The 13238-nt window shown below is 36.9% G+C and overlaps 1 protein-coding gene across 1 annotated transcript in view; it reads left to right on the forward strand.

Moving 5' to 3' along the window:
- SMC3 (structural maintenance of chromosomes 3) overlaps positions 1-13238 on the forward strand; it is a 38133-nt gene that overhangs the window by 10451 nt on the left and 14444 nt on the right. Inside the window, exons 5-13 of the mRNA XM_019952952.2 lie at positions 2511-2582; positions 3448-3527; positions 3792-3870; positions 5006-5123; positions 6123-6298; positions 6812-6892; positions 7112-7276; positions 7579-7700; positions 8839-9052. Of these exons, the coding sequence (XP_019808511.1) occupies positions 2511-2582; positions 3448-3527; positions 3792-3870; positions 5006-5123; positions 6123-6298; positions 6812-6892; positions 7112-7276; positions 7579-7700; positions 8839-9052 (1107 nt within the window). The remainder of the gene's footprint in view (positions 1-2510; positions 2583-3447; positions 3528-3791; positions 3871-5005; positions 5124-6122; positions 6299-6811; positions 6893-7111; positions 7277-7578; positions 7701-8838; positions 9053-13238) is intronic.

Here is a 13238-nt window from a genome sequence, read left to right on the forward strand (position 1 = left end):
TGTCCATCATCAACTCCCGGAACTTGCTCAAACTCAAGTCCATCGAGATCGTGATGCCGCCCAACCATCTGATCCTCTGTCGTCCCCTTCTCCTGCTTTCAATCTTGCCCAGCATCAGGGTCTTTTCTTAAGAGTCAGTTGTTCACATCAGGTGGCCAGAGTATTGGAGCTTCAGCTTCAGTATCAGTCCTTCCAATGAATATTCAGGACTCATTTCTTTTAGGATTGACTGGTTTGATATCCTTGCAGTCCAAGGGACTCTTGAGAGTCTTCCTCCAACCCCGCAGTTCAAAAGCATCAATTCTTCAGTGCTCAGCTTTCTTTATAGTCCAACTCTCACATCCATACATGACTACTGGAAAAACCATAGCTTTGACTAGATGGACCTTTGTTAGCAAAGTAATGTCTCTGCTTTTTAATATGCTGTTTAGGTTAGTCACAGCGTTTCTTCCAAGGAGCAGCGTCTTTTAATTTCATGGCTGCGGTCACCATCTGCAGTGATTTTGGAGCCCAAGAAAATAAAATCTATCACTGTTTCCATTGTTTCCCCATCTATTTGCTATGATACGATGGGACCGGATGCCATGATCTTCATTTTTTGACTGTTGACCTTTAAGCCAACTTTTTCACTCTCCTCTTTCACTTTCATCAAGAGGCTTTAGTTCTTCGCTTTCTGCCATAAGGGTGGTGTCTTCACGTATCTGAGGTTATTGATATTTCTCCCAGCAATCTTGATTCCAGCTTGTGCTTCATCCAGTCTGGCATTTTGCATGATGTACTCTGCACGTAAGTTAAATAAGCAGAGTGACAATATACAGCCTTGACTTTGCCGATTTGGAACCAGTCTGTTGTTCCATGTCCCGTTCTAACTGTTGCTTCTGACATGCATACAGATTCCTCAGGAGGCAGGTCAGGTGGTCTGTTATTTCCCATCTCTTTAAGAATTTTCCACAGTTTGTTGTGATCCATGCAGTCAAAGGCTTTGGCGTAATGAATAAAGCAGAAGTAGGTGTTTTTCTGGAGCTCTCTTGCTTTTTCTGTGATCCAGTGGACTTTGGCAGTATGATCTCTGATTCCTCTGCCTTTTCTAAATCCAGCTTGAATATCTGGAAGTTCATGGTTCACATACTGTTGAAGTCTCACTTAGAGAATTATGAGCATTACTTTGCTAGCGTGTGAGATGAGTGCAGTTGTGCAGTAGTTTGAATATTCTTTGCCATTGCCTTTCTTTGGGATTAAATGAAAACTGACCTTTTCTAGTCCTGTGGCCACTGCTGTGTTTTCCAAATTTGCTGGCATATCCAGTGCAGCACTTTCACAGCATCATCTTTTAGGATTCGAAATAGCTCAGCTGGAATTCTGTCACCTCCACTAGCTTTGTTCATAGTGATGCTTCCTAAGGCCCACTTGAGTTCACACTCCAGGATGTCTGGCTCTCGGTAGGTGATCACACCATCGTGGCTATCTGGATCGTGAAAATCTTTTTTGTATAGTTCTTTTGTGTATTCTTGCCACCTCTTAATATCTTCTGCTTCTGTTAGATCCATACCATTTCTGTCCTTTATTGTGCCCATCTTTGCATGAAAAGTTCCCTTGGTATCTCTAATTTTCTTGAAGAGTTCTCTAGTCTTTCCCATTCTATTGTTTTCCTCTATTTCTTTGCATTGATCACTTAGGAAGACTTTCTTACCTCCTTGCTATTCTTTAGAACCCTCCATTCAGGTGGGTATATCTTTCCTTTTCTCCTTTGCCTTTCGCTTCTCGTCTTTTCACAGCTATTTGTAAGGCCTCCTCAGACAACCATTTTGCCTTTTTGTATTTCTTCTTCTTGGGGATGGTCTTGATCATTGCCTCCTATACAATGTCGTGAACCTCCATCCATAGTTCTTAAGGCACTCTGTCTATCAAATCTGATCCCTTGAATCTATTTGTCACTTCCACTGTATAATCGTAAGGGATTTGATGTAGGTCAGACCTGGATGGTCTGGTGGTTTTCCCTACTTTAGTCAATTTAAGTCTGAATTTTTAATAAGGAGTTATGATCTGAGCCATGGTCAGCTCCCGGTCTTGTTTTTGCTGACTGTATAGAGCTTCTCCATCTTCTGTTAAAAAAATATAATCCATCTGATTTCTATATTGACCATCTGATGATGTCCATGTGTAGAGTCTTCTCTTGTGTTATGCGAAAAGAGTGTTTGCTATGACCAGTGTGTTCTCTTAGCAAAACTCTGTTAGCCTTTGCCCAGCTTCATTTTGTACTCCCAAGGCCAAACTTGTCTGTTACTTTAGGTATCTCCTGACTTCTTTCTTTTGTATTCCAGACTCCCATAATGAAAAGGACCTCATTTTTTGGGTATTAGTTCTAGAAGGTCTTGTAGGTCTTCATAGAATCATATAATTTCAGCTTCTTTGGCATTAGTGGTTGGGGCATAGACTGGATTGCTGTGATAAAGTATTTAAAGAATATGAAAATACCACTTAAATGACATGAATTTTCTCTTGTGTTTTAGGAGGGTACTGGTCCTCGTGTTATTTCTGCTTTTGTGGAGATTATTTTTGACAATTCAGACAACCGGTTACCGGTGAGTAACTGTTTTTTTCTTTTCAGTAATAATGTTGAGAATTTTATTGATGCAGCTGACTTTTCTCGTGCTTTGAAACTTTTATTTATAGCTGTACTTAGACTTTTATGATTTGTGTGTGTTAGTCACTCAGTTGTGTCCAACTCTTTGTGAGTCCGTGGACTGTAGCCCTCCAGGCTCCTCTGTCCATGTAATTCTCCAGGCAAGAATATCGAAGTGGGTTGCCATGCCCTTCTCCAGGGGATCTTCCCAACACAGGGATTGAACCCTGCATTACAGGCAGATTCCTTACTGTTTTAGCTACCCAGGAAGGCTTTTATGATTTAGTTTATACTAAAATAGCTATAGCTTACATTCTAATTTTATCTTAAAGTTTTGAATATTCTGGTAAACAAGTGGGAACGTGCAAGCTGTTGTAGAAAAAGGTCTTTGTCATAGAATTGAGTATTCATAGCGTATCTTTCTTGGAGAAGGCAATGGCAACCCACTCTAGTACTCTTGCCTGGAAAATCCCATAGGCGAAGGAGCCTGGTAGGCTGCAGTCCATGGGGTCTCGAAGAGTGGGACACGACTGAGCGACTTCATTTTCACATTCATGCATTGGAGAAGGAAATGGCAACCCACTCCAGTTTTCTTGCCTGGAGGATCCCAGGGACGGGGGAACCTGGTGGGCTGCCTTCTCTGGGGTCTCACAGAGTCTGACACAACTGAAGTGCCTTAGCAGCAGCAGCATATCTTTAGTGAGGTAATTGAAGTTTCAAAATAATTGCTATGGTGACGGACTCTAAAATGACCCTATTAACTGAAATGTTTCCAAAACATTTACTGTTAGATTTATGTTTGAGCATTTATGTTTTTTTCTTAGATCGACAAAGAGGAAGTTTCCCTTCGAAGAGTTATCGGTGCCAAAAAGGATCAGTATTTCTTAGACAAGAAAATGGTCACGTAAGCATTTTATGCTTATAATTTTTATACATGAGAGTAAAAGTATTTTACTTGGCTCATATATGAGGTACTTTTGCCTCGTGTTCAGGAAATTATTATTTAGAGCTCAAGCATAAGAATCAGAAGATTCCCTGAGGCTGATATAAACTGTATTTAATGACTGTTCTGTAGTTCTTCATGCCCCTTAACTCAAGGGTTAGTGTATTCTTTGCTTATTGTTGGATTGTTATATATTTGAAAACTTTTTTAATTGTTTATCAACAGGAAAAATGATGTGATGAATCTCCTTGAAAGTGCTGGTTTTTCTCGAAGCAATCCTTATTATATTGTTAAACAAGGAAAGGTAAAAAATGTGTATCTTTTTAAAGGGAATTTGTTTTCTGATTATATTCATTGAATGATGAATTTGATTTCATTCTAGTGGTTAAATTCGGGTGATAATGGACCTTACTATCTTCTGTTTTCATTGATTTATTTTGCACTGAAGTTTGTATTAATAATACCTTTTTTGTGGCCATAAAGTGCAAAATAGATCCATTGCATAGTGGGATAAAAGTATTTCAGCAGAATTATTTAAGTGGATCATGTTTTCTTAGTGATCTGCAGATATTTTTGGTTTGTAGAAGTTAAGAGTATTGTAGAAACTTTATAAAAATCACATTTGAAAAAAGTTACTTTCTGAAATTAATACTCTGTTAGTATAATATACTAGAAAGTTTACATTACCAGAAATCTGCCATAATGCTACATGTTATTTTCTCTCAATCGAATTGTATTTTTTACAGTTTTTAGGAGTTATATACTTTAGCTGATTGTTCTACTATTTCCTCATATGTTTTAACTGTATATATCTAAAATAATTTATTTTTCTTAGAACATACCCTGCAGTGTCCTGATAGTTTTTTGTTGTACTGTTTTGGACTAGGGGAGAATCCTTTTAAAATGTCCACTTCTTATTTCATGTTGGAGGCGTTTTTAGCTATGTGTTAGAAAGTTAGCATGCAGAAAACGGGATTAGGAAGAATATGTGTTTCACTTTCAAGAGCGAGATTTTTGAAAAGACTATGAAAAATGTCTTTAAAAGGAGGCTGATTTGAAAGCAATTACCTGAGACTTCCTGTGTGCATGCAGCATAGGTCCCTTTATATTATTTCAATTTCCGCTCATAGGTCATTTCATAGAAGCCATCTATGTTGTCTGCCTCTTTTATAAGAGCGCTGCCGTCACCCTAACTCTTTATGCTATAATTTCTTAGTTTGTTTTGTTTTTCTTCATGGCACTTATACTGTAATGGTATGTATGCTTCCTGGGTTTTTTCCCACTAGAGTGTACGTTTCTTGAGGGCAAGATCTTTTCTGTTCATTGCTATTCTCCTATTGTGAATTCATACTTAAAACTTGGCATGTGAATACCTTTCAAGGTAGAGTTCTTAAAGAGCAATCTAGCTCTGTAAATAATTATTTTTCTAAAATTTTTAGATTAACCAGATGGCCACAGCACCAGATTCTCAGAGACTAAAACTACTAAGAGAAGTAGCTGGTACTAGAGTGTATGATGAACGAAAAGAAGAAAGCATATCTTTAATGAAGGAAACAGGTAAAATAAATGTTATTCTGCCTTATTTCTTCTATTCTGTGTATTGCTTTTTCATTGTGTTATGATACTTGAGAGAAGTTGTCTATTCTCAGGAATATTTATTATTGTATAATAATTTGCTTGTAGACTGATTGGAAAGAAAATTAGTGTTAGGCAGTTTAAGGTTTGAGAATTCTAAGTTTGTCCCTTTGAATAAAGAATTGTTACTGTGAGATAATAGTACCATTCTAGGTCAGCTGCTTTGTGCCTTTAAAGTCTTTCTCATTATTAGTGAGGATAACACATTTGGATGTATTCCTCAGGAAAAAAAAATGCGGAAATATCAGTTGGCATTAGGTTTTAATTTATTCACAAGCAAGTAAATGTAAAACTTAAACTTTGAACTTGGATTCTTCCTTAGTACATTCATTATGGAAACTCAACTTTGCCTTTCAAGTGCTGTGCCCTTTCATGGCTTAGAGTCAGAGAGCCTTACGTTCAAAGTCTAAATAATAGTTACCTGATATTGAGACTTTAGACTTGACCTTTGTGGTCCAAAGCTTTCCCATCTGTGCAGTCCTTTTTTATAGTTTGTAGTGGTGAATAGAGGAGCAAAGTTGCACCATGATTGGAATATAGTAAGTATTCAGTATATGCAGCTATATAGATAATGCTGTTACAAGAATTGAGAATCAGTGACACCAGTGATATTAAGTAGGGTTTTGTGTTTTTTTTCCCCTAATGTCATGGGGAGGCACATTAACTTTTAAAGGAAGCTTAAACAAAGGCCTGTAAATGTGTAATATAAGAATCAGTGTCACCATGTATAAGTTTATTCTTTCATACTTTCCATAATAAAGCATTTTAATTGCCATTTTAGTATCTTAGATTTGGTTACCACCTAATATCAAAGAAATAATGCTAAAGTGCTTAAGATTAAGTTTTACACACTATATTTGAGAATTGATACTGCGTAAAAATTTTATTCAACTCCTTCACCCTTCTCCCATTTTTTTTAAGAGGGAAAACGGGAAAAAATCAATGAGTTGTTAAAATACATTGAAGAGAGATTACATACCTTAGAGGAAGAAAAGGAAGAACTAGCTCAGTATCAAAAGTGGGATAAGATGAGACGAGCCCTGGAATATACCATTTACAATCAGGAACTTAACGAGACTCGTGCTAAACTTGATGAGGTAAAATACTTACCTTTGCCACTTGTTTAATTTTATTTTTATGAATATATTAAACTCATACTATATTTATACTTTTCAATGATTTTTAAATACAGACCTCAAAATTTTAAAACTTCTTAGTGAATTCATTACTCAGCAAATTTACTCTGAGTTTACTCCAAGGAAAATGACCCACGTGGTCCTTGCTGTAGTTGCATCTGAAATATAAGTAGGTGGTGGTGTCAGGCAGACCAGGGTGAGAAGAAAGCAACGTTTAGGGTTTCACGAATTTCTTTCTTGACTTTTTAAGGTGTATTTTGTAATTAGTATTGCTGACATTTTGTACAAAAATTTGTTTTAGGTAATGCTGAAAACTAGGCATTTTATATTTAAAACCAATACAGTTATTTTGGGGGGAAAATTTTTTTAAGTGAATGCTTGTTTTAGCAGATATTTAAAGATTTTTACTAGATGTTATAAAATATTGAACAAATCCAAAATGGGTTAGAAATCATAGCTTGGTTTTTTTTCCAGCTTTCTGCTAAGCGAGAGACAAGTGGAGAAAAATCCAGACAATTAAGAGATGCTCAGCAGGATGCAAGAGATAAAATGGAGGTAAGGTTTTAAACTAGACTTAGGGTAACTTGTAAGTTAAACTTTCTGTACCAGAATTACGGAATGGTAACTTCAAGTAGTGGTGTCACTGGGATTGAGTATTGGAAAGAGAGTAGTACTGAAAGTTCAAATAAGAGAAAAAGACAAACCAATAATGGTGTTCTGATTTTGCTTTTGTATTTCTAGTTGTCTAACTTGTTTCTGATACTTTTTGAATAGGATATTGAGCGCCAAGTTAGAGAACTGAAAACAAAAATTTCAGCTATGAAGGAAGAAAAGGAACAGCTCAGTGCTGAAAGACAGGAACAAATTAAGCAGAGAACTAAATTGGAGCTTAAAGCCAAGGATTTACAAGATGAATTGGCAGGCAATAGTGAACAGAGGGTAAGTTAAAATGCTGAAAATGAAAGACATAAATGTTCAGGTGAGTGGGAACTGCAGAGGACAGTCCTTTCTGTGACAGGGGTGCATGCTTGAATTTTTGTAAAAAAATTTGGCACTTTAAAATAATTTGCATTCAAGTTGCAACTGAGTACTATCAGTTACTTACATTTAAAAATTAGTTTTATGTTGCAGGATCAGTTTTCTCATGAATTCTTTTCATGAGAAAATATCTTACACTAGACTTAAAAATAAGAAAAGTTTTTAAACAGATTGCATTTTTACTTATCTTGCTTTATTTACAGAAACGCTTATTAAAAGAAAGGCAGAAGCTGCTTGAAAAAATAGAAGAAAAGCAGAAAGAACTGGCAGAAACAGAACCTAAATTCAACAGTGTAAAAGAAAAAGAAGAGCGAGGAATTGCTAGGTCTGGGACTTTTTTCACCAATTCTAATTTTCTACATGGTTCCTCTATAGAACCTTATTGTATAAAGAATTATAGGTTAGGAAGTTAGTAATTAAAGGCAAAAAGTAATTAAGGGCAAAAAGTTAAATGCCCATTCCAAAGTAACAGCCAATACTGTGGGCCAGTATTAGTGTACGCGTATCACCGAGGCATAAGCCCTCGGTGAGCCACAGTATCCTCACTATAAGTTTGACACATTTAAGACTCTGGGAAGTTCAGTAACTTGCTCATAAGTAATATAGCTAAATTTTGGACTTTTAAAAACATGAATGATGATTGTTCTTTTGTTTATCCAAATTGTATCCTGCTGTGTGTTCATTCTGCCACCTTCTGTTCATACTTGACATCTTTTAGCATCTAGACATTTTAATTTCTGTCTGAAGATTGGACTTGCCATTGTTTGCTGACTTCACAATCTAGTACATTATCATGTTTTTATGCCTCATATGTTCATTTTAATGAATTTCCTGTTTATATCCTTTGTCCATTTTTTTCCTGGTTTTTTTTTTTTTTTTTTTCTTACTGTTTGATAGTATTATTTGGGGGTTAATATTTGTCCTTATGTTCTATGTGTTTTCTCTTGCCTTTTAACTTTCATAATGTCTTTCATTGTAAGGTGTTGAAAATGTTTAAATAGTTAAATATAGTTGGAGCATTTTTGAAAATCCCTGAGGTAGGGTGCTAGGTTTGTCTAGGTTTACTGACCTACCCAGACCAGGAAGGACCTTAAATCCTTAGAGGATGGGCTGTTTTACCTGAATTTCACTGTGATTTTGAAGTTAAATTAATGTTATATAGAGCTAGTCCTAGAAGCACTATTAGATAACAGTTGCTTTTATACTTAATTCCTTTTTTTTTTTTTTTTCCCCTTTTTCTGCATGTGGCTTGTGGGGTCTTAGTTCCCTGACTGTCAAACCTAGGCCCTCGGCAGTGAGAGCACAGAGTCCTAATCACTGGACCACCAGGGAATTCTCCTTTCCTTCTTGTATGGAATTACAAAAATGGTTATTGTCTCTCTGTACTCTTGAGGTATTGATTGCAATTAAACTTGGTTATTTCCTGTTCTCCTTTTCAATCCATTCTTTTCTGTCTTGTGTAGATTGGCCCAAGCTACCCAAGAGAGAACGGACCTTTATGCAAAGCAGGGTCGAGGAAGCCAGTTTACATCAAAAGAAGAAAGGGATAAGTGGATTAAAAAGGAACTCAAGTCTTTAGATCAAGCTATTAATGACAAGAAAAGACAGATTGCTGCTATACATAAGGATTTGGAGGACACTGAGGCAAATAAAGAGAAAAATCTGGAGCAGTATAATGTAAGAACTTTTATAGCTGCTTTGTGAAATCTTTGAGTGTGAACATGTGCAGGTTTATCTGTTTCTTTTAAGTTTTATTTGTAAATAATTATCATAAAATACACAAGACAGATACTTAATTAGATAAGACCAGGACAGTTTAATATTATACATATGGTAATTCTGTATTTAAAGATTTTTTTGCCATGTCAGTGAGTGTCCATATAGATTAAATATATTTTAAAATATATTTTTTATGAGTCAGTAACATGCACTTGGACTGTACACTTAACTTTAAGTAACATACAAATCTAAAATGACTATAGTAATTTAAAAGTTTTCCATTTTTATGTAATAATGTAATATTCTATCAATGTAATAACTTACTGCAGAATATATTTTGTTAACACATTGGTGATTTTATAACACTTTCTAAATGAATTAAACATTCACTCTGCATGTTTAGTTAGCATTTTCTTAAAAATTGAAGTAGAAGATAAAACTATTACTTTGAATAAGAAAGATTGTAAATTATTTAAAATTAGAAAGAGAAAAATGCTTTCTTAAGTGATACTTGTGGATATATATAGGTGATTGGAAGATGATCGAAGTGGTGAGAAGGGAGTGTGTAGGACAGGTGTAGGGTAAGAATATATATATTTATTTATTTATATATACACACACCTAGAAGGAACCTTTTTACCTTACAAGGTCTTCACCATTGGTATGGTCAGTTTATCAGAAAAGTCACTGAAAACATAAAATCTTAAATATGTATACTTATATGCATTTAATGTATAATATTTACATGTATTTATATATAAATATTTAAAGATAAGTGTATGCTTATGTACCAGTCTTTATTTTTAGACATTTTTTAAAGTGCATCTTTGGGTTCACAGCAAAATTGAGAGGAGGGTATTGAGATTTCCCATATACTGCCTACCCCCGACACCTGAATAGCCTTCTTTATCAGCATTCTTCACCAGAGTGTATACCAATCTTGATGTAGCACGCAAGGTATTTCTTATGAATATGAGTAGTGATTAGCATTCCAAGGGGACTTCCCTGTTATGAGCTGCACATGTAAATACAGTTCTCCTTAAAGTTGGATGAAAACAATTCAGGATTCAATATAAGATCATATATTGCATTTAGTTGTCATGTTTCTGTTATCTGCTTTAATCTGCATCAGCTCCTCAGTCTTTCCTTGACTTTGTGACTTGACATTTTGAATTACTGTTAGAAAATATGTGCATGTGTGCTCAGTCGTGTCCAACTCTGTGGCCCACCAGACTCCTCTGTTCATGGAATTTTTCAGGCAAGAATGCTGGAGTCAGTTGCCATTTCCCCCTCCAGAGGATCTTCCCCACCCAGGGATCGAACCGGTGTCTCCTGCCTTGATAGGCAGATTATTTATCACTGAGCCACCATTTCAGTTCAGTTCAGTCGCTCAGTCTTGTCTGACTCTTTGTGACCCTATGGAGTGCAGCACGCCAGCCCTCCCTGTCCATTACCAACTCCTCAAACTCATGTCCATTGAGTCGGTGATGCCATCCAACCATCTCATCTTCTGTTGTCCCCTTCTCCTCCCACCTTCAGTCGTTCCCAGCATTAGGGTCTTTTCAAATGAGTCAGTTCTATGCATCAGGTGGCCAAAGTGTTGGAGTTTCAGCTTCAGCATCAGTGCTTCCAATGAATATTCAGGACTGATTTCCTTTAGGATGGACTGGTTGGATCTCCTAGCTGTTCAAGGGACTCTCAAGAGTCTTCTCCAACACCACAGTTCAAAAGGCTCAATTCTTTAGCCCTTAGCTTTCTTTATAGTCCAACTCTCACATCCATACATGACCACTGGAAAAACCATAGCTTTGACTAGATGGACCTTTGTTAGCAAGGTAATGTCTCTGCTTTTTAATATGCTATCTAGATTGGTCATAACTTTTCTTCCAAGGAGCAAGTATCTTAATTTCATGGCTGCAGTCACCATCTGCAGTGATTTTGGAGCCCCCAAAAATAAAGTCAGCCACTGTTTCCCCATCTGTTTGCCATGAAGTGATGAGACCAGACGCCATGATCTTAGTCTTCTGAATGCTGAGTTTTAAGCCAACTTTTTCACTCTCCTCTTTATCACTTTCATCAAGAGGCTCTTTAGTTCCTCTTCGCTTTCTGTCATAAGGGTGGTGTCATCTGCATATCTGAGGTTATTGATATTTCTCCCAGCAATCTTGATTCCAGCTTATGCTTCATCCAATCCAGCATTTCTCATGATGTACTCTGCACGTAAGTTAAATAAGCAGGATAACAATATACAGCCTTGACGTACTCATTTCCCAATTTGGAACCAGTCTGTTGTTCCATGTCCAGTTCTAACTGTTGTTTCTTGACCTGCATAGAGATTTCTTAGGAGGCAGGTCAGGTGGTCTCGTATTCCCATCTCTCTAAGAATTTTCCAGTTTGTTGTGATCCATACAGTCAAAGGCTTTGGCATAGTCAATAAAGCAGAAATAGATGTTTTTCTGGAATTCTCTTGCTTTTTCAGTGATCCAGCGGATGTTGGCAATTTGATCTCTGGTTCCTCTGCCTTTTCTAAATCCAGCTTGAACATCTGGAAGTTCATGGTTCACATACTGTTGAAGCCTCGCTTGGAGAATTTTGAGCATTACTTTGCCAGCGTGTGAGATGAGTACAATTGTGTGGTAGTTTGAGCTTTCTTTGGCATTGCCTTTCTTTGGGATTGGAATGAAAACTGATGTTTTCCAGTCCTGTGGCCACTGCTGAGTTTTCCAAATTTGCTGGCATATCCAGTGCAGCACTTTCACAGCATCATCTTTTAGGATTTGAAATAGCTCAACTGGAATTCCATCACCTCCACTAGCTTTATTCATAGTGATGTTTCCTAAGGCCCACTTGGTTTGCACTCCAGGATGTCTAGCTCTAGGTGAGTGATCACACCATCGTGATTATCTGGGTTGTAAAGATCTTTATTGTATTGTTCTGTGTATTCTTGCCACCTCGTCTTAATATCTTTTGCTTCTGTTAGGTCCATACTGTTTCTGTCCTTTATTGTGCCCACTTTGCATGAAGTGTTCCCTTGGTATCTCTAATTTTCTTGACGAGATCTCTAGTCTTTCCCATTCTATTATTTTCCTCTGTTTCTTTGCATTGATCACTGAGGAAGGCTTTCTTCTCTCTCCTTGCTATTCTTTGGAACTCTGCATTCAGATGCTTATGTCTTTTCCTTTTCTTCTTTGCTTTCACTTCTTTTCTTTTCACAGCTATTTGTAAGGCCTCCTCAGACAGCCATTTTGCCTTTTTGCATTTCTTTTTCTTGGGGATGGTCTTGATCCCTGCCTCCTGTACATTGTCATGAACCTCCGTCCATAGTTCATCAGGCACTCTGTCTATCAGATCTAGTCCCTTAAATCTATTTCTCACTTCTACTGTATAATTGTAAGGGATTTGATTTGGGTCAGACCTGAATGGTCTAGTGGTTTTCCCTACTTTCTTCAATTTAGTCTGAATTTGGCAATAAGGAGTTCATGATCTGGCCACAGTTCCCAGTCTTGTTTTTGCTGACTGTATAGAGCTTCTCCATCTTTGGCTGCAAAGAATGTAATCTCATTTCTGTATTGACCATCTGGTGATGTCCATGTGTAGAGTCTTCTCTTGTATTGTTGGAAGAGGATGTTTGCTATGACCAGTGTGTTCTCTTGACAAAACTCTTATTAGCCTCTGCCCTGCTTCATTCTGTACTCCAAGGCCAAATTTGCCTGTTACTCCAGGTATTTCTTGACTTCCTACTTTTGCATTCTAGTCCCCTGTAATGAAAAGGACATCTTTTTTGGGTGTTAGTTCTAGAATGTCTTGAAGGTCTTCATAGAAACTTTCAGCTTTTTCAGCATTAGTGGTCGGGGCATAGACTTGGATTATCATGATACTGAATGGTTTGCCTTGGAAACGAAAAGAGATCATTCTGTTGTTTTTGAGATTGCATCCAAGTACTGCTTTTCAGACTTTTTTGTTGACTATGATGGCTACTCCATTTCTACTGAGCTACCTGAGAAGCCCATTATAAAGTACATATTATCTGTTACCATATGCACTTACATTTTATATATTAGAGGTTTTTGCCCATTTAGGGCTTCCCTGGTGGCTCAGAGTTTAAAACTTCTGCCTGCAATGCGGAAGACCTGGGTTTGATCCC

The sequence above is a fragment of the Bos indicus genome, chromosome 26 (assembly GCF_029378745.1).
Source record: "Bos indicus isolate NIAB-ARS_2022 breed Sahiwal x Tharparkar chromosome 26, NIAB-ARS_B.indTharparkar_mat_pri_1.0, whole genome shotgun sequence".
NCBI classification, from domain to species: Eukaryota; Metazoa; Chordata; class Mammalia; order Artiodactyla; family Bovidae; genus Bos; species Bos indicus.